The following is a 22,755-nucleotide window of genomic DNA, read 5'->3' as shown; positions in this document are numbered from 1 at the left end:
AACTCCGGGAGTTGGTGATGGACAGGGAGGCCTGGCGTGCTGCAATTCATGGGGTCGCAAAGAGTCGGACACGACTGAGTGACTGATCTGATCTGATCTGATCTGATGGCTTTGTTTGTTTTTGAAGTATAGTTGAAAAGTATAAGTACTATGCTAGTTCCTGTTACACAACACAGTGATTCACTATTTTCATACATTTCGAAGTGATCACCACAATAAGTCTAGTTACCAACTGTCTCCATACAAAGATATTACATAGTAATTAACTATATTCCCCACCCTGTACATTTCATACCTGTGACTCATAATTTTGCAGCTGAAAGTTTGTACCTCTTAATCTCACTCTCCTATTTCTTTCCTCCCCTCAATGCCTCTAAGCAATCACCTGTTTGTTCTCTGTATCTATGATTTGTTTTTAATTCTTAGATTTCACATATAAGTAAATCATACAGTATTTATCTTTTTTTCTCACTTATTTCATTTAGCATAATACCTTCTAGATTCATCCACATTGTTGCAAATGGCAAGAAATCATTCTTTTTAATGGCTGACTAATATAAATATGGGTTTATACCACATCATGTTCTTTGATTTTTATCCATTCATCTATTGATGAGCACTTAGCTTGTTTCCATAGCTTGGGTATTGTAAATCATGCTACAGTGAATATAAGGGTGCATATATCTTTTCTAAATAGTGATATTTTCTAAATATCCAGGAGCAGAATTGCTGGATTGTATGGTAGTTCTGTTTTTAAATTCTTTGAGGAATTTCTATATTGTTTTCCATAGTAGCTGCACTAATTTATATCCCTTCCAATAGTGCATAGGGTTTCGTTTTCTCTACATCCTTGTTATTTTCTCCAATGCTTCTTATTTGTTGTTTTTTTGTAATAATAGGTGTGAGATAATATCTCATTGTGGTTTGATTTGCATTTCCCTGATAATTAGTGATGTTGAGCATCTTGTCACATACCTGTTGGCCATGCATATGTCTTCTTTGGAAAAATATGTATTCAGATCCTCGGCCCACTTTTCAGCTGGATTTTTTTTTTTTGATGTTGAGTGATATGAGTTCTTTGTATATTTTGGATATTAACATCTTACGGGATACATCATTTGCAAATATCTTCTCCCATTCTGTAGGCAGCCTTTCTGTTTTGTTGATAGTTTCCTTCACTGTGTAAAAACTCTGCAGTTTGATATAGTCCCATTTGTTTGCTTTTGCTTTTGTTTCCCTTGCCTGAGAATGAGTATTAAAAATATGTTACTAAGACCAGTGCCAAAGAGCATACTGCCTATGTTGTCTTCTGGAAATTTCCCTTTAGAGTCATTGTGGTAGAGACCATGTCCTGTTTATCTGTCTGCATCCCATAGAAGTTAATTGGTCTCTGTGAATGTTTTTTTTAACAGCTTATTGAGTTTAATTATTCAATGAGTTTTCAGTAAGTGAATGAAAATAAAGTGAGTGAAAAGTGAAGTCGCTCAGTCGTGTCTGACTCTTTGCGACCCCGTGGACTGTAGCACACCACGCTCCTCCATCCATGGGATTCTCCAGGCAAGAATACTGGAGTGGGTTGCCATTTCCTTCTCCAGAGGATCTTCCCGACCCAGGGATTGAACCCAGGTCTCCCGCATTGCAGGCAGACGCTTTAACATCTGAGTAAACATATGGCTAAAATTTCCCAAATTTTAAAGTATTTGCTGATGATTTTTTTTAAAAAATAGTCAAATTCCTTAATATATTTGGAGCCTTATTGATTTTTCCTTCAAGATAATAATTGGCAAGATGAATTACAAGATAAAATAATCTATATATATTATTATAGATAATTAGGGCTTCCCTGATAGCTCAGTTGATAAAGAATCTGCCTTATATATAGCATATATATTATATATAATAATTATTTCTAGAATTGTGTGACTATGAATTTTTTCATGATACAACTTTCTGACTTGTTATCTAACCAGATAAATTCTTTTTCTTCTAGATGAGCAAGAGATAGTACAAAAACGTACTTTCACAAAATGGATCAACTCTCATCTGGCCAAGGTAAATAAAACTCCCCAGAGTTCTATGTTTATTTAGTTTGAGCCAATAAATTATTAAATTCACAGCATAAAATAGCACTACCACGATCGTTGTCACTCTTAACTAGTCAGTGTTGGCAGTCCTATGAATTTGATTGTCACCTACGTGTGGCATTTGCTAACCTTGCCTTTAGATAATCAACAGATAACCAGAGTAAAGAGCAGTTACTTCATGTCATTTCCATGAATCCTGATGGAATATTTCATCCACTTCTTTCTTCTGTACTAACCTGTGTGCCATACCAGAAGGAGAATTCATGCTAGATTTTTGTTTGTATTTGTTTCTGTTTGGAACAGAAAGAAACAATGAGTGGTCTACCCTGAGCAGAGAATTTTATCTGAAGAGATTGTAATGGTGTCTAGACTCCCCTCTCAAGTGCTTTTATAGAAAAGTAATTATGGGGTCAGGACACTACAAAGACTAATCATTCTGAGATTATGCATACTGATGTTGGATGGTGTCGGGAGACTATGTATTCATTCATTGTGATTATTTTGAACATAAATACTAATGTAAAAGAAATTCCCAGGTAGGTACATTACAATAAAATTAATCTCTTATAATGTTGATGAACAACTGTGTGAACCAAAAAACATTGCATTTGTAAAAATAATGTCGATGATACAATGATTTTCTGTGTTCAGTTAGAGGATCTTTGCTGAGGTGCTACCTGTAGTGTTCAAGGTATAATCCTATTAATATGAGCAATTTTTGATTGGGGACTTCCCCCAAAGCTTTTATCGTTCAGAAGCAAAACACGGCAACTAATTTCAGTGGTATGGTACACATTTACTGCTTACTCTGTGTCTTTGCTAGGCTTTGGAGACAGGAAAGAAGATTGCAAAACACTTTCCCAGGCCTTGGGAAGCTCACAGTCCAGCAAAAACTGGAGACTAGCATAACATGTCTAGATACAGGATTCAATAGGCTTGTCTTTTCTAGGATCTCTCTCCAAAAACCTCTTGGTAAGATGGGAATTCTCTGGCCCAGTGGCTGCACCCAGAACCTGCCCTGTGACAAGGCACTGAAGAACTTTGGGGCCCATTTTCTCAGGCTTAGGAGGGTGCCATCTCTCCATGGTCATTACTTACACTAGAGACTGGTCATCTTTTGCAAAATTCTTGCTTTTCCAAACTAAAAATAGAGTTATTGTTTTTTCATATTGTGAAATGGTTATGTGCTTGTTGTAAATCATTTTGATAATAGTCCTTAGAAAAATGTAATGAAAGTACGTGAAAGTGTTAGTCGTTCAGTCATGTCTGAATCTTTGCAACCCCATGGACTCCTATCAGGCTCTTCTTTCCATGGATCCATGGACCCTTGTCAGGCTCTTCTGTCCATGGAATTCTCCAGGCAAGAATACTGGAATGGGTAGCCATTCCCGTCTCCAGGGGACCTTCCCAACCCAGTGATCGAACCTGAGTCTCCTGGACTGCTGGTGAACTCTTTACCATCTGAGCTACCAGGGAAGCCCAATGAAAGTAAAAATCACCTTAAATCCCACAATCCTGATGCAACCATTACTGAAGCATTGATCACTGTTTCCCTTCACATGGACATGCATAATTTCATGTAAATGCCTCTAGAGGATACTGTTCTGGATGCCTGACTTCACTCAGCACATCCTCCCATGTCAATAGATACAGAGTCATAGAAACATTTTAATGGCTGAATAACATTTTTATTATAAATATAATAAAATTATAATTACAAACTAGCTATAATAGTTGCCTATTAATGATCACTTAGGTTGTTGCCAATTGGTTAATATTATATAAAATACCACACTAAAAGTCCTTGGGCATGTATATATCTGTACACTTGTGTTATTTTTTTCTACTTTCTAGAATAAATTTCTAGAAATAGGTGGATAGTCCACAAGTATACACATTTATGGGCTTCCCTGGTAGCTCAGCTGGTGAAGAATCTGCCTGCCATGCAGGAGACCCTTATTCAATTCCTGGATTGGGAAGATCCCCTGGAGAAGGGATGGGCTCCCCACTCTAGTAATCATGGGCATCCCTCATGGTTCAGACAGTAAAGAATCCGCCTGCAGTGTGGGAGAACTGGGTTTGATAACTGTGTTGGGAAGGTCCCTTGGAGAAGGGGTGGGCTCCCCACTGCAGTATTCATGGGCATCCCTTGTGGCTCAGGTGGTAAAGAATCTGCCTGCAGTGTGGGAGAACTGGGTTCGATACCTGGGTTGGGAAGATCCCTCGGAGGAGGGCATGGCAACCCACTCCAATATTCTTACCTGGAGAATCTCCATGGACAGAGGAGCCTGGAGGGCCACAGTCCATGGTGTTGCAAAGAATCTGACATGACTGAGTAGAGCACAGCACATGCACATTTATAAATTTAATAAATAACCAAGAACTTATGAGAATGCCTCTTTCCTCACACTATTAATCACCTTTAAGATTAGCAGTATTTTTAAATCTGAGTGGTGAAAAAGTTTTTAATTATTTTCATACTTATTTTTTAATGGAGTTGAATATCTTTGTGGGAGATTTTAAAGCAGAATTCCTGGGATATACTTATTTACATACTGAATTCTTAAAAAGAAGTTAAAATGAGAATGTGTGCCATGGCACACAGTATACAAAGGGCCTTTGCAGAGAGATTGTAGGCCAGGAGCTCATTTTCTACTTTACTTTTATCACCATTTTTTCATGGTTTCAAATTGCTTTGCATATTTTTGTGCTAAATGGGTATTGGAATACCGGTGTGTATCCTTTTCCATTCTTTTTCTTAGTCCTGCTAGGAGACCTTGCTCCTACTATTTCCTGTCTAAATATCTAAGTCCTACCTTTAATGTTTAGTGCAAAGCTTTCTCATTCGTGAAGTCATTTTTGACCACGTGTGAAACAGTGAGGTGGGCCTCAGCAACTGCTCCAGAATATAAGTAGTTTCCCTGGCAACCATCTCCCAGCACCATCCCTGTGTCCTCTCTGCTATACCTGCCTCTGGTTTGGTGGAATCTGAAGTCTCAGCACTCCTCCAGAACCTGCAGCAGGTGGAGAAGTTCAGTGTGTCTTAAGTGATTTAATACTATTTCATATCTCACCTTCCCAACAATGCTGTGAAATCTCTAAGATGTGCTAATTATTGGAATTCACAGTGGAGTATTACTTAGCCATAAAAAGAAACACATTTAGGTCATTGGTAGAGGGGTGGATGGACCTAGAGTATACAGGTTATACAGAATAAGTCAGAAAGAGAAAAATAAATATTATATATTAATGCGTGTATGTGGAATCTAGAAAAATGGTGCAGATGAACCCATTTGCAGGGCAGGAATAGAAATGTGGACGGAGGAGTCTGGTGGGCTGCAGTCCACGGGGTCACTAGGACTGGACACGGCTGAGCGACTTCACTTTCACTTTCATGCATTGGAGAAGGAGATGGCAACCCACTCCAGTATTCTTGCCTGGAGAATCCCAGGGATGGGGGAGCGTGGTGGGCTGCCATCTGTGGGGTCACACAGAGTCGGACACGACTGAAGCGACTTAGTAGTAGTATAGAAAACAGACATGTGGACACGGGGAAGGGGCGGAGGGGTGGGGTGAACTGGGAGGTTGGAATTCACACATATACACTATCACGTGTAAGTAAATAGCTGGTGGGAAGCTGCCATGTAGCCCAGGGAGCTCAACTTGGTGCTCAGTGGTGACCTAGAGGGATGGCGTGAGGGTGAGGTGGGAGGGAGGTTCAAGAAGGAGGGGACATATGTATACACATAGCTGATACACTTCGTGTACAGCAGAAGCTAACACAACATTGTAAAGCAACTTACTCACATTAAAAAAAGAAACCGCAATAGCTCTGGGCACAACACTAAGCACCGTTTGCTTAATAAAACAGCAACAGCAAAGAGTCGTTATCTTTCCTTACTTTATGAGACTAGTAAAGACATCAATCACATGAGGAAAAATAACAATTAATTTCTGGCACTGTGCTAGGTGCTTAACCCAGGTTATTTTATAGTGAACTTCATCATACACCTGGTCGTTGGTGCTGCTGAGGTTTTAATGCAGATGTAAGCCTGAAATCCACTTGGTTTCCCTACTTTACACCATTTTATGTTGATGGTATCATTTGGAAAGACCCAGAAAATTGCTATCTCCACAACTGCTCCATTAGAAACTTACTGCCATAGAAATTTTGTTGTTGTTTTCTCCTCTGTATTTGTTATTTGTTTTCCTGTCTCTTGACAACTGAAACAGTGATGCCCATACTTGTTATCCAGAACTTATCTATAGTGACAGCATAGTATCTTGCCAAAACCACAACTTCTTTGGAAAATATTTTCCTTTTTCTGATTCACTCATAGTCGGAAAACATTTTGAAAATCAAATCTGACCCCATGACCCTGCTTTGACACTTCAGAGTTTTAGGAGGGCTGCAGAGTGCATGTTTACGTCTGTGACTGTCTTGGCAGCTGATCCCATGGTTGCTTGTTCACCCCTCTCTGTTGTCCCCACCCTCTGCTCACCTTTATCCCTATCTGAGTTTCCTCCTATCTGAGTTTCCTGTTCCAGGCTTGTTTCTCGCTCATTCTCCCTCCCACCCTGCTCCCATTCCTGTGTCACCTCCATCTCTCCCACCCTATCTCCTCCTCCATCGCACCTCCACCCAACTCCCTTCCATCTGTATCTCAATCCCCGGTCCCTGTTTTATCCCCATTTCCATCTCTATTTCTCTCTGTATCCCTTCTCTGTAAGAAAAATTATGCAACCTAGGCTTTACAGTATGGTTGAAATCACATTTACATATCCACCCAAATTTAAATGGAAGCACATTCTTCCCTCCCCAATGCCATGTGCTCACTTGCTTCTGAGACTAATGCCTTTCTTGCAACAGAAGCAAGATCAGGTTCATATCTTTGATCTGGCCTCTGGACATTGTAGGGCTTCCCTGGTGGCTCAGCCAGTAAAGAATCTGCCTGCAATGTGGGAGACCTGGGTTTGATCCTTGGGTTGGGAAGATCCCCTGGAGAAGAGAAAGGCTACCCACTCCAGTATTCTGGCCTGGAGAATTCCATGGACTGTATAGTCCTTGGGGTCGCAAAGAGTCGGACATGACTGAGCGACTTTCACTTTCACTTTCTTGACACTGTGTCACTTTGCCTGTTGTCTCTGTGACATTGTGTGATGCTGGAGTGTGTCCATCAGTCTGTCACCCCAGATGTGGACAACACGCACCTGTACAGACACACAGACACACACACCTTAGTTACCTGGGTTCCACAGAAGCATGTATTATGCCCAGAGTCTTATTAAGTCTCTTGGGAAAGCAGCTTCTTAGATTTTTGGTCCTCAGCTCCTACTTACCCTTTTGTTTCCCCCCTTATTTTATTTTTTAAAATTAGGGTATAGTTGCTTTACAGTGTTGTGCTAATTTCTGCTATACAATGAAGTGAATCAACCATATGTTTACATAGACCCTCCTCCCTTTGACTCTCCTCCCCCACTCCTCACACCCCATCCGCCTAGGTCACAGAGCACTGGGCTGATCTCCCTTTGCTATATGGCAGGTTCCCATAGCTATCTGTTTTACCTTTTAATGATACACAGATATCTTCCCTAGCCTCTGGTTTTCAGTCATAGAGCAGGCCCCAAACCATACTTAGAATAAAAATGCTTCTCATTAGAGAAGGCACCACAGAGAGGCAACTTGATCTGCCTCGAGGTCTTTTCTTACCCTCTAGAGATTCAGGAGCCAACTTTTCTTCTTCCTTCTTGCTTATTAAATACCAAAGGCCAGTGGTTTGTCCTGTAACGGACAGTCTGCTCCAAGGATGGAGCCCTAATCGCTGTCAGCCTTGAAACGACCTGGTGTTTTGTAATTTGCTGGGTCAGATTGAGTCCGGTTTGGTGTACTGTTTGTGTTCATTTACTTTGTCCAGTAAATATGCAGCCGGCTTAGACCCGCTGTTAGTCAACTGTGGCCTTAGACTATGTGGCTTAAACCAGGAAAATGTATTTCTTGAAATTCTGGAGACTGGGAAGTTCAAGATCAGTGTGTTGACTGATTCAGTTCCCAGTTCTCTAAAAAATGAGAAAGGACAAAGATGCTAAATTGGCAGGAAAAAGAAAAGTTTCAACTTTTTTCTAGAATGCAAGTTGTAAATATTTTGCAGGATCTTTATTGCCTGAGAGATTGTATATAAGTCATGAGGATTTTTATGGATTTAAACTAGGATGGTAAACCATCTCACCCTAAAATCTGTGATAATGTCTTACTACTATAGTTCCTTCTTTAAAAGGCAAAGTTTCATAGTTTGTTTAAGCAAACTAAACAAAAATAAATAAAGCTTTTATTTTAAAGAACAATTTACAAGACTTCTTATTTAGAAAGAAAGCTTTGTGTGTCAATTATATTTCAGTAAATTGGAAAAAAACGATTGTATCTGTTTTCTCAAAATCTTTTTTGGAAATTGACCTTTTCCTAAAACAGGTGGTGACAGGTTTAAGAGCTGTAATGTTGAATTGAGAAGCAAGAAAATTTCCTCTTCTGTCCTATGGTCATTTAGTCTTGGCTACATGGGAGATGTTCAAAAGATGCTTCATGGACATGAATTTGAGGAGGCTTTTTATTTCAGTTTTGTTCTAGGCTGCTTTTCTCAGTTGCAAATAAGTAAAGTAATTACTGCTAATTAAATAAAAGAATAAACTCTTTCATGGATGACATTTTATTCGATTGCAACAATTCTTTATAAATATTTTGACAAGAGTATAAAGTGATAGGGTACAAATGAGAGAGCAATCTGCTTTCAAAAAACATGCTTTTCTCAAAACAAAACTTTTATTAAAAGTAAGAAAAAAACCCTGATAATTTTCAGTAGATTGTTCAAACTTGTGGATACAGTTATCAGTTTTTTAAAAATATTCGCTGTTTTCAAATTGAACACTTTATGCTTCTGTGATTATGCTAAGCATTGTGAGTCACAAATTGTCGATACAGTGTGATATAACATTAGCAAATGTTAGTGAATTCTGTTTATTTCATATACCTGGTAATTCCTTTCAGGAAGGGAGTTTCACATTTAAACATGGACCCTATAATTTTCTTCCTTTTTAAGAAGAAACCTGACTCTTTCTGTTCTGTCTGCTCTGTCAGTGAAAGAAGGTAGGGTATTTGTTTTTTAATTAGCCCAATATCAATCCATGGAATAGTTTTTCAAAGTTAGATCTTGATTTGGTGCTAGCTATCACCACTCATTGCTAAATATCTTTCTAAATTCCAGGGCCGCTGTTCATTGAAGTCTTATCCATGTGCCAGTTACTGTGCCTTTGCTACTTTATCTTTTATTTAAATCTCACATCAATAATCAAATATAAGTATTATTTTCACCACGTTATAGATTGTGAACCCAAAACTTAGAGTTAGTTAATAAGCTCAAGGTCATATAACAAGTAGGTGGAAAACTAGATTTCAGTCCCAGGACTACAAGGTTTGGGCACTAATCACTGTGTTATATGCCCATGCTTCATTTGATGAACAATCATGTAGCAAATACTTTTCAAGCACCGCTTATGTGCTACAGATTGTGGGTACTATGGTAAACAAAGGCAATGGCACCCCACTCCAGTACTCTTGCCTGGAAAATCCCATGGATGGAGGAGCCTGGTGGGCTGCAGTCCATGGGGTCGCTAAGAGTCAGACACGACTGAGCGACTTCACTATCACTTTTCACTTTCATGCATTGGAGAAGGAAATGGCAACCCGCTCCAGTGTTCTTGCCTGGAGAATCCCAGGGACAGGGGAGCCTGGTGGGCTGCCATCTCTGGGGTCGCAGAGTCGGACACGACTGAAGCAACTTAGCAGCAGCAGCATGGTGAACAAAAACAGCTATAATCCATGCTATCATGGACCTGATGTATAGCAGAAGAGACAGCAATTACAGGTATGTGTGTGTGTGTGTGAGTGAAATCCCATGAGTGGGGAAGTCAAGGGTGTTAGGGAGCACAGGGCAATTGCAACCAACCACTCAAGTAACCTGATGGAGGGCCTTAGGTTTTCAGAGGAAGAAACATCTGGAACCTGAGAAATGTCTTGAGATTGGATAGGTAAAGGAGCTGATGTTTTCAAAAGTTTAGAGTAAGAAAGAGCTTGGTACAGTAAAGGAAATGGAGGAAGCTCAGAATACCTGCAAATACAGGTTTCAGAGATGGGCTGGCGACAGAGAGAACTGAGACTCAATTGAAGGTCAGTCGTTAAACGGGTTCGGATGCTGTGTTATGGGCACTGGGACACATTAAAGAATCTTAGGAAAAAGAAATGGTCACTCTGGGTTAAACCCCTCTCTCAGTCTCGTTCTCTCTTTCTCCCTCTCTCAGTCTCGTTCTCTCTTTCTCCCTCCCTCCCTCCTTTCTTCTCCCGCTCATCTCTCTCTCCCGCCCCCTCTCTCATTTCCCCACACCCTCTCATATAAACAAGTAAAAGTGAAGTTGGAGTGAACTTGCAGTAAGTCAGATGAGATACGCTGGACTGAAACAGTGCTGGGGGGATGGAGAAAAGTGGATACATTGAAAAGTGTTATCCAGGGGTGGATTTAATACTATCGAGTCATTCCTGGGAAGGTTGGGGGAGAAGGAGTCAAGAATGACTTCTAAATTTCTGTCTTGAACAAATGATTAGGATCATTTACAAAGAGAATATAAGAGACTTTGGGGAAAAGCTAATGGGTTCAACTACAGATGGAGAAATTAACTTGGTAGAGATGGACCCATTTGATTTGGCAATTCGGAAGTCATTAGCCATCACTGGGAGTGACCAAGTCATGGCACAAACCCAACTCTAGCAAATTGATGAGTAAAAGAGAGGGGAAGATGTTAGGATCTGAGTGTGTATTACATGTTCAGGAGTATTAGCTAAAGTAGAACATAGGATCGGGTAAGAGCTGTTTCGATAAAGAGTGGTCCTAAGCGTGTGTTTATGGAAGGGAAAGCTCAAGAACTGGTGGAAAGGGATAGGCTGATAAAGAAAGAAGACAAGATTATTTTAAGACACAAGTCTCCTGAGGAGGCATGGTGGGGAGAAAATCTGGAGCACAAGTAGAGGGTGGATATTTCCACAGAGATAAAGAATACTTCCACCAAAGTCCCCATCTCTGAGGCCAGAGTGGTGATGGGAAGGAGGGTGTGGATGTGCCCAAGTTTGAGATGGGGGAGAGAGAAGCACAGAGTGGGGTGGACTTGAATTTGAGGGGATTCCCACCTGAAGACTGCATGCAGGTTTTTTAGGTCTAACACAATAGTCTACCTTTCTGAGCAGACGAATTTATGAAAAACATTTTTTAAACCGACAGTTAAAATGTGCTATACAGAGTGAAGTAAGTCAGAAAAAGAAAAACAGATACCGTATATTAATGCATGTATACAGAATCTACAAAAATTGTACTGATGAACCTATTTGCAGAAGGAGAATAGAGACACAGATGCAGAGAACAGACTTTGGACACAGCGGGGGAAGGAGAGGATGGGAAGAATTGAGAGAGTAGCACTGAAGCATATACATCGTCATAGACATATGCATTACCTTACATTACATATACATTTGGGAAGTTGCTGTATAGAACAGGGAACTCGACTTGATGCTCTGTGACAGCCTGGAAGGGTGGAATGGGGTAGGGAGGAGGGGGAGGTTTAAAAGGGAAGGGGCGCATGTAAACTTATGGCTGATTCGTGTTAATGTATGGCAGAAGCCAGCACAATATTGTAAAGCAGTTATCCTCCAATGAAAAAGAAATTAAAAAAAAGAACTAAGTAAATGTGTTCTTTCACATTTTAAAATGTATCTATCATGGCAAATTTCTAAATTTTAAGCAAGATTCAAAAGCTATTGTATAGTGTCACATTGGCCCCCAAAGATACCAGTTTAAAGATGTGTTTTCCAAAAATATCTCCCCCGAAGTTTCACTTTTAATTAGAAAAAGATAGTATAAATAATCTTAAAATTAACATTGGCTACACTCTGTTATCAAATGGTTATAGTTTCACTTTTCTGTAAATTTGTCAAATGGAATAGAATATCTGTATTTAAATACCTTGGATTCATTCTTTATAATATATGGCTTTGAAATAAATATATGGTTTGACACTAAGTCCTTTGGGAAAAAAAGATAGGTCTGAAACAACCATTGTTCCGTGTTTCTATAAAAGGAGCATCTCTTTCAGGATGCAATAAACAACCCACTCCACATCTGCCAGCCTTAGATCTAAGGGACTGTGAAGGATAAGAACTGAACACTCTAAGTACCAACTCTCGGATGACCTCAGTCCCGAGCATCTCCTCGCTTTTTAGATGAGCTGGGAAAAAAGCACCATTAACATTATTTACATTCTGTGTGAGTTTGCCATAACAAAGTGCAACCTACTGGGTACCTTCAAATGAGAAATTTATTATCTCACCGCCCTCAAGGTTAGGCAGCCATGCCACCCTCTGAGACTCTGGGCAGAATTCTTTGACTCTTCCTCGCCTCAGGTGGTGGCCTGGGGTATATGGGATTCCTTAGTTTGCAGCTGCATTAGTCCAATCTTTGCCCCTGTGCCTGTGTGACTGTCCAAATTTCCCCTTTATATAAGGACATTGGTCATATCGGATTAGGACCCCTCCCCGCCATGACCTCATTTTATCTTGATCACTTCTCTGAAGATCCCACTTCCAAATAAAACCACATCCCCAGGTACCTGGGGTTTAGACTTCCATGTATCGTGGAGGGAACACACAGTTCAACCCATAATAGGTTCAATTAAGAGCACATTTTGAGACCAAGTCAAATACATGGACTCCTTTTAAAGGAACACTTTTGACACTCCATGCTTGTCAATAATCCATACTAGTAATGACTTTGATCGACATCCTCACAGACATAAAATATCACCTCAGTGGCTGCTTTTGTTCTTCTTCAGTTGTCTTTCCACCACTGGTAGTAAAAGATAATATGGAAATGTTCAAAATTGAAATTTGATCCTTCGGTTTCTTGTACTCACTTTGGTGGGACTATTAATGAACTAAGATGAGATTAAAGAGACAAAGAGGAAAAAATAAATGTAATAATACACCCCAGAAACAATTCTTTAGTTGATTTTGTAAAACTAGTTTGGTAATCCTAAACATACTAATGAATTGTTTCCAAATATGCAACTAAAAGATTAAAAAGAAAATGTCATTTCAAAATAAATGGCATTTATTAAGAGTTGGATATGACTGAGCAACCAACGTTTTGGGCTTCCCTGGTGGCTCAGACAGTAAAGAATGTGTCGGCAATGTGGAAGCCCAGGGTTCTGTCCCTGGGTTGGGAAGATCCCCTGAAGAAGGGAATGGCAACCCACTCCAATATTCTTGCTTGGAGAATTCCATGGACAGAGGAGCCTGGAGGGCTACAGTCCATGGGACTGCAAAGCATCGGACATGACCGAGAAACTAACATTAACATTAATTTGTTAATAACAGAGATGTAGACATAGCAAAGTTTATGCAGATTGCCAAATGTTTTGATAATGTTTATCAAAGTTCCCTGTTTTAGAAATATTTTTTCTTAATACATTTATTTGATAAATATTTTAAAAAGTTATTTGATATGCTTAGCGAGATTCTAGATACTGAGACTGCAACAGTGAACAAAACAAGAGGAGTAACCCTTTCACTGTGATGCTTTTATCACATTTGGGGAGAAGGACGGGAGAGAAAGAAAATAGGTCTTCTGTTGAGAATAGACTGAAGAAGACACAGGATGAAGGAAGGAGATAAGGTAGGAGATTGTTGGGTCATTCGGATGAGAGAGGACTGGCTTGGACCAAGGTCATTGCTGTGGAGGTGGTAAGAAATGGCTGGATTCTGGGTGAATTTTGAAAATAAAGTCAACAATTTGTTGATGAATCAGCTATGGAGTATGAACAGAGATGGGTAAAGGGTAAATCCAGCTTCATCCTGAATAAAACAAATAACTTGAGGAGTATGCTTCTTTTAAACTATATAATGAAAAAGAAAGATTACACATGAAAGTTGTTAAGAGCAGTTTTTCAAGCAGATTTAAAGTTGAGCCGGAGGGCAAAGTTACTACCTTTGGGATATTTATTCCAAATCAAATTAAATAATTAAGGAAATGGAAATATTTATGCTATCTGTCATAGGAAGCAGTAAAGAATGGGAACCATCTTCTCATTTTTGCCAAACAGAGGTGGAAAATAATCACAATAGTACTGTTATAAAGGGAGAGAAGGATAAACAGATTATGCATAACTTTTTTTTAATTACTTCACTTTGTTTCTGGAGATATTGGTAATGTTTAATTAGATTTTCTGAATAAGATGACAGAACCTTTTAGATGTTGAATGAATTTTCTCTGGCTCTTGTCAGTGGTTATAATCACAGTTTTACTCATCTGGTCCAGCTGTTTCTGCATTTTTAGACAGTTTTGTGTGGTGGGCTTCTTGCCAACCATTGGGGGGTAACTTGCTCCATATCTGCAGGTCAGCCTCACTTCCCTTCCCACTCTCCTCTCTGTTCCTGTTGTTGAGTTTATTGTCCCTGCCCATCAGATAACCGGCAGAGCATGTGAACATGCTCGACTGGTCCTGGGATGGGATGTCGCCCCATGCCGTTTCTCAGCCTGTCATATAGCTCCCACCTGGAACTCATGTAAACCAGAGGCAGGAGTGATTCATCTCACTCGCTGTAGAAGTGAGAAGCCTTTGTGTAAACAGAAGTGTCGAGGTGCACAGAATACACCTTGAGATCCAGCCTTTGCTTTCAGACGTCTTTATATACTGCACAGAAGGCCATCTGGGGAATATCTCAGGCCATCATTACACATCATGGTCAGCAAGCCTGATCGTGCCCGGCAGCATGTGTGTTTCAACTGGAGCGAAGCATTATCTGTGCTCCAGACTTTTCGTTTAGGTCTTTTCCAGTTCAGTTTTATTGGTATCTCTAGATATGTAGAAATCACAAATTTTAAAGCCTGAGATATGTATTTAGGAGTTTAAAGTAAAATGCTATAAGTTTTATATTATTAAATGCACAGACATGGCCACAGGGGGACATGGTGTGAGTGGGGCTGATTTGTGTCTATTCCAATGTATATGTATACACATATGCCTCAGTATTTCTATACATTTCAAAATGGTCACTGCAATAATCTAGTTATTGTTACCATAAAAAGACATTATACAGTTATCGACTGTTTTCCTCACACTGTACATTTCACACCTATGACTCATTTATTTTGTAAATAGAAGTTTGTACCTCTTATGCTCCCTCACCTATTTTTCTCCTTCCAAAAACCCCCTTCCCTCTTGCAGCCACCTGTTTGTTCTGTATATCTATGAATCTGTTTCTGTTTTGTTATGTTTGCTCATTTGTTTTTGTTTTTTTTTTAGATTTCACTTATAAATGAAATCATACAGTATCTGTCTTTCTCTGTCTGATTTATTTCACTCAACATAATACTCTCTGGATCCATCCATGTTGTCCTAATGGAAAAAAAAAAATCATTATTTTTTATGGCTGAGTAATATTCCATTGTATATTTACCATATCTTAATTCATCTCTTGATGGGCACAAACTAGAATAAATAATTCTAAGATGTATATTGAAAGACAAAAGACTCTGAATAGTCCAAATAATCCTGAGAAAGAACAAAACTGGAGGCATCATGCTCTCTGATTTCAAACTATACTGCAAAGCTGCTGATGCTGCTGCTGCTAAGTCGCTTCAGTCGTGTCTGACTCTGCGCGACCCCATAGACGGCAGCCCACCAGGCTCCGCTGTCCCTGGGATTCTCCAGGCAAGAACACTGGAGCAGGTTGCCATTGCCTTCTCCAATGCATGACAGTGAAAAGTGAAAGTGAAGTCGCTCAGTCGTGTCCGACTCTTAGCGACCCCATGGACTGCAGCCTACCAGGCTCCTCCGTCCATGGGATTTTCCAGGCAAGAGTACTGGAGTGGGGTACCATTGCCTTCTACAGTAATCAAAACAGTATGGTACTGGCACAAAAACACACACATAGATTAATAGAACATAATAGACAGCCCATGAATTTGAGCAAACTCTGGGACACAGTGAAGGACAGGGGAGGCTGGCATGCTGCAAGAGTTGGACATGACCTAGCAATTGACACATACACACACACAGAGCCCATAAATGAATGCACATTTCTATAGGAAATTAAACTATGATAAAGGAGGTAAGGATATACAATGGAAGCATGACAGCTACTTCAATAAATAGTTTTGAGAAAACTGGACAGCTACATGCAACAAAATCAAATTGGACTACTTTCTCATGTCATACATGAAAATAAATCCAAAATGGATTAAAAGCCTAAATGTAAAACTTGAAATCATAAGATTTCTAGAAGAAAACATAGGCAATCCACTCACTGACATCATTCTTAGAAGGTTTTTTTTTTTTTTTTTTTGCTATGTCTCCTTGGACAAGGGAGACAAAAGCAAAAATAAACAAATTGGACTATCAGTTCAGTTCAGTTCAGTTCAGTCGCTCAGTCGTGTCCGACTCTGCGACCCCATGAATCTCAACACGCCAGGCCTCCCTGTCCATCACCAACTCCCGGAGCTCACTCAGACTCACGTCCATCGAGTCAGTGATGCCATCCAGCCATCTCATCCTCTGTCGTCTCCTTCTCCTCCTGCCCCTAATTCCTCCCAGCATTAGGGTCTTTTCCAATGAGTCAACTCTTTGCATGATGTGGCCAAGGTACTGGAGTTTCAGCTTTAGCATCATTCCTTCCAAAGAAATCCCAGGGCTGATCTCCTTCAGAATGGACTGGTTGGATCTCCTTGCAGTCCAGGGGACTCTCAAGAGTCTTCTCCAACACCACAGTTCAAAAGCATCAATTCTTCGGCGCTCAGCCTTCTTCACAGTCCAACTCTCACATCCATACATGACCACAGGAAAAACCATAGCCTTGACTAGACGAACCTTTGTTGGCAAAGTAATGTCTCTGCTTTTCAATATGCTATCTAGGTTGGTCATAACTTTCCTTCCAAGGAGTAAAGCGTCTTGGCTGCAATCACCATCTGAAGTGATTTTGGAGCCCAAAAAAATAAAGTCTGATACTGTTTCCACTGTTTCCCCATCTATTTCCCATGAAGTGATGGGACCAGATGCCATGATCTTCGTTTTCTGAATGTTGAGCTTTAAGCCAACTTTTTCACTCTCCTCTTTCACTTTCATCAGAGGCTTTTGAGTTCCTCTTCACTTTCTGCCATAAGGGTGGTGTCATCTGCATATCTGAGGTTATTGATATTTCTCCTGGCAATCTTGATTCCAGCTTGTGTTTCTTCCAGTCCAGCGTTTCTCATGATGTACTCTGCTTATAAGTTAAATATCAAACTAAAAATCTTTTGTATAGTGAAGGAAATGATCAACAAAGTGAAAAGATCAACTACTGAGTGGGAGAAGATACTTGCAAATGACATTTCTGAGACGGGATTAATATCCAAAATATACAAAGAACTCATACAACTCAATATCCAAAGAACAACATGATTGAAAAATGGGCAGAGGATCTGAATAGATGTTTCCCAAAGAAGACATACACATTGCCAGCAAGCATGTGACAAAACGCTCAAGATCGCTAATCAAGGAAATGCAAATCAAAATCATGATGAAATATCACCTCATACCTGTCACGATGGCAATTATGATTTCTATATAGTTTTAAAAATGTGAGAATTCCTTAAATTTTCATTTCATAACAAGTAGTTATGCCTTTTTTCCTCAAAATTATTCTCATATTCCTTTTTCTCTTCAGTATTGCAACTTTCTGAAAGTGAAAGTCACTCAGTCATGTCTGACTCTGCAACCCCATGGACTATGCCAAACATGGAATTCTCCAGGCCAGAATACTGGAATGGGTAGCCTTTCCCTTCTCCAGGGGATCTTCCCAACCCAGCGATCGAACCCAAGGCAATTTTCTAGGGACATAAAATCAACATGTGGCATAGCAAATATGATCTTCCTATATGAGTGAAAATATGAAAGTAATGGTCGATAAGGATTAAACATGTACTAGAAGGCAATGGCACCCCACTCCAGTACTCTTGCCTGGAGAGTCCCATGGATGGAGGAGCCTGGTAGACTGCAGTCCATGGGGTCGCTATGAGTTGGACAGGACTGAGCGACTTCACTTTCACTTTACACTTTCATGCATTGGAGAAGGAAATGGCAACCCACTCCAGTGTTCTTGCCTGGAGAATCCCAGGGACGGGGGAGCCTGATGGGCTGCCGGCTATGGGGTCGCACAGAGTCGGACACGACTGACGGGACAGCAGCAGCAGCAGCAGCACTTATAGACTAGTAAACGATCACAAGTCATTCTCATATACACAGTGACAGAGAGTCGATTATTTTTCCCCAATATAGGAATGCTCAGTAAAAGTTATGCCAAAGATCCCTGTGTTCTCTCAGATCTCATAAAGTTGAAGGAGAAATATTTGGTTTCCTTTCTTTAAGTTCTAAGAGTAAAGGAATAGATCTCATTGTATGCATTAAAGGGGCCACAAAAATAAAGGAGGAGGAGGAAAAAATTAGAGAAAAATACTCTGTGAGGTCTGTTCCACTCATGAGTTAACTACCGAGGGCACAGCCAGGATGTGCCTTTTCCCTGAGTTTCAGAGACTTTAGGCAATCCTCTGACAGCCAAAACTTAGGGCTTAAGCCTAGTTTGAGGAGAGCTTCTAGAAGGGAGTAGCCACAGAAGCCAAGTACCTCTTTCTCTTTTTTTGTTTTCTCCATCTCCCTCTCCCCTCAGTCAGTACATTCCATTCTTTGAGATTCATCATGAATCTCAGATTCATCATGAGTATCTGTAGAATATCTAAATGTGATTTCCAGAGCAAAGAGTATAGTATTTCCAATCACTATACAAAACTAAGAGCTTATTGTAATTTTATCTTAATAAAAAATAGATAGCTATGGTCTTAAAATGTGCCTGGTAGATTTCTGTCTAGTGCTTGAAACTGTACATTGTCAAGCCGTCGGAACAAACCACATTATCTCTGTTTTCCATTAATTCAGGCTCCAGTGAATTACCCTCATTTCTATCTCTTCTTTTTGGCCTCTAGCACCATGACCTGAATCCTACAAAGAAATCAGATTGATGCTGTTAATACTTATATATATGACAAGAGAGGCATTTTAGGTGAGAGGTTTCCTATTAAAAGTTTGTTTCAAAAAGTAAATGCACTGTTGTCACGATAGTAAAGGTCCCCATTCGCTATAGATAAATGGTACTTCATACAAAATGGGAGAGCAAAATTTGTCCAATAATTGCTAGGACTTCTTATTCTAGTATAATCTTTGGTAACGTCTTTTGATAAATAAAGTGATCTTACACAGCATGTACATTATGTAAAATTGGATAGAACTTGTAGAAATATGGAGATCATTTTCTGGGATTCATTTTTGTGAGCTCTTTGCAGTCAAAGGTTTGTTTGTTTCCTCTTTTACTGGTTGAGGTATTAAGTCAAGAATTTATTACATACTAGGTTCTATAATTCTGTGTATTGAAAATATAATAGTTGAATATTATAAATAACATAAACATTTTTATTTTAAAGAAAAATATTTTGTCCAGTTTCTAATTAGTCTGCTAATAGTCATCAGACCGCATCTCTTTACTTTGCGTAAGAAGATATTGGTGAAAAAATTTTCAGAAGCGACTCATACATCCTATAGAAAAAGAAAATTTTGCTTCATGTCCTTATTTTGCTTCATATTGTTCTCTCTCCAAGATTCCAAAAGGTAACTTGCAGATAAGCATCACATATCTCTGTTGAGATATCTATCTATCTATCTAACAAGAGGCACTGTTCTTGTTATTATGTATATAAACATATATTCAACTTCCTTGTCCTCCAAAAGTCCATGATCTGAATTCCTGAGGACACAGACTTGTGAATAACTAACTGTAATGTAGTTCGATTATTATAATCTGAACCATTCACTAACACAAAAGAAGTGATTTAATCCCAGTTGGAAAACTGGAAAAGATAATGTAAGACTGACTGTGTCATATAACTGACCAGGAATTTGCTAAATGGGAAAGTAGGAAAGTGAGAGTATTCTAGGTATCTATGTTCTTGAGATAAAAACCACCTGCCATTTTTCTTTTTTTTTTTTTCCCCATGTACAGGCTAGAAACTTCATTCATTTCTTCAACAAGTTTTTAATGAGTTCCTACTGTGAATAAAACACTCAGAAACAAGATGCTTCTATGCATTGCATTGTAGTCTTGGATTGCCAAGAACCTGGAGATAATTTTTCTTTACTCATCATATATGCACCTCATTTTGAGAACCATTAGTATGGACATAGGGCAAAGATCATTTTTTTAAGAAAACTTTGTTCATTCATTCATTCAGTCAGCCAGCAATATTTGTTGAGTGCCTGCCTTGTGCTCGACAGTGTTTAGTAGAGAACACTTACCTGGAAAGAAGGATTCAAGAATCATGTCTGTCCAGACAATTTTTTAAACAACAGAGGAGTTGGGATTGGGTTTGGTGAATGGCCACAGTCAGGAAGAAAGGAGAGCGAGAGAGACGTAGAAGAGGCCTGTGAACCAGGCAGGCTGATCAAAAGGGCTTGGGGAGAAGCAGCTCAAGGAGAGGCCAACAAGGCCTCAACCACCACCACTGCTGGTGCCAACAAGGCCCAGTGCGGTGGGATGAGGGGTCACTGATTGTTCAGAGGTCAGTGCTGGTCTGGAGGCTGCTTCTAGGAGTGGCAAAAGGGGCAGGGAGCATGTGGAGGACAGGTAGGGATGCAGGAGAACACAAATGAGGGGCAGAGGTGGGGTGAAGACAAAGTGTTCTTCAGGGACTTCCCTGGGGCTTCAGTGGTTAGGACTCCGCACATCTACTACAGAGGCCCGAGTTCAAATCCTGGTTGGGGAACTAAGATGTTACATGTCTCGTGACATGGCAAAAAAAGGAAATGTTCTTCAAAGTAACAGAAAGTGAAGTCGCTCAGTCGTGTCCGACTCTTTGCGACCCAATGGACTGTAGCCCACCAGGCTCCTCTATCCATGTAATTTTCTAGGCAAGAGTACTGGAGTGGGTTGCCATTTCCTTCTCCAGGGGATCTTCCCATCCAGGGATTGAACCCAGGTCTCCCGCATTGCAGGTAGATGCATTACCGCCTGAGCCACCGCCTGTGTATGTTTAAAGGCATAATGGATGGATGCAATTTCTTTTATTTTTGGTGTCCAACTTCTTGGAATCTTTATTATTTCATGAAAATTCCCTGCCTTGTTTAATTTTTAAAGTATGTTTGCAGTTAACACAATATATGAAAACCCCCATTTGTATTTGCTTGCAGAATGTATCATGTGTTTATTAACTTTTCCCCTCGTTATTTCACTGTTATTATTAGGATACAGATGGACATTTTAAAAGACAAATAGACCATATTTTTAATGATGATATATTAGTTCAGTTCAGTTCAGTCAACTCAGTCGCGTCCAACTCTTTGTGACCCCATGAACCGCAGCACGCCAGGCTTCCCTGTCCATCACCAACTCCACAATTTTGACTGTTATCATATTGAATATTTTTCATTAAGAAAGGCTCATTTTATTCCTAATAATTTTATTTAAGTGCTTAGCATATAAAGTTACTATTACGTTTTTGCTGTATAAATAGTAAGCAGTGTGAATAGTGGAACTTAAAAGACAAAGCTTGACAATGAAAACTCTGTTATTTTTGAACATGTATTTCACAGCATGAGAACATAATGTATTCAGCTATTCATTTTATAAGAGAAAAATGCATTTAAAATTAGAATTGTACCATTCAGAGCCAGTAATTCATGCAGTCATAAGAGAAATATAAATGTGCCATTATCAGTGGGTAGAGAAAAAATCATGTTTCAATAAAACATTTGGTGATTAAATACCTCTGAAAAAATCTTTCTAGAAAAGAAAGAAAGACAATTGACAGTCAGGTATACAGCATTAGGCTTTTAACATGATCAGGGAGAATTAGAAAATTACAGAGCATGAATCAGCTATAGACTTCTTTGAAATTCATCTCCTGTGAGAAATCTGAGGTCACCTAACTTCTGTTGACCATCAACCTTAAGCATCACTTTTTTGCTTCCTTCTGAGCCAAAAGATACCTTAATCCAAGATTTCATAAACTCTAGTATATGTGTATGTGCTAAATCACTTCAGTTGTGTCCAACTCTTTGCGACCCTGTGGATTGAAGCCCTCCAGACTCGTCTGTCCATGAGATTCTCCAGGCAAGAATACTGGAATGAGTTGCCATGCCCTCCTTCAGAAGATCTTCTTGACTCGGGGATCAAACCTAGGTCTCCTGCATTGCAGGCAGATTCTTTACCATCTGAGCCATCAGGGAAGCCCAGGTATTACGATAACCTTTGTAAAATAATAAAAATTCCCTGTGAATTAAGTATGGGCTTATTTTTCCAGTAGTGGTGTAGATTTGCCCTGATCAGCCTGTACTCTTGAGCTTACAATCCTTTGGATTCAATGCCACACAGTGAGAGAGGATTTGCAGGATTTGCCAGCTTGTGAAACAGAACGGTTGTGTCCAGCTAACCCACAGGAGAGTCAATCTGCCACTCTGGCTGAGCTAACAGTGTCCCCCCAGCAGGTCCCTGAGCTAACGA

At 39.8% G+C, this 22,755-nt stretch overlaps 1 protein-coding gene across 1 annotated transcript in view; it reads left to right on the top strand.

The window, feature by feature from the left end:
- The window catches only part of SYNE1 (spectrin repeat containing, nuclear envelope 1), a 501,723-nt gene that overhangs the window by 87,706 nt on the left and 391,262 nt on the right, over positions 1 to 22,755 (top strand). The window contains exon 3 of the mRNA XM_010840908.1: positions 1,991 to 2,052. Coding sequence (XP_010839210.1) covers positions 1,991 to 2,052 — 62 coding nt within the window. The remainder of the gene's footprint in view (positions 1 to 1,990; positions 2,053 to 22,755) is intronic.

The sequence above is a fragment of the Bison bison genome, unplaced genomic scaffold (genome assembly GCF_000754665.1).
Source record: "Bison bison bison isolate TAMUID 2011002044 unplaced genomic scaffold, Bison_UMD1.0 scf7180017864148, whole genome shotgun sequence".
Taxonomy (NCBI): Eukaryota; Metazoa; Chordata; class Mammalia; order Artiodactyla; family Bovidae; genus Bison; species Bison bison.
The sequence above is the reverse complement of the archived record's forward strand: the minus strand, read 5'-3'. Positions and strand labels throughout refer to the sequence as shown.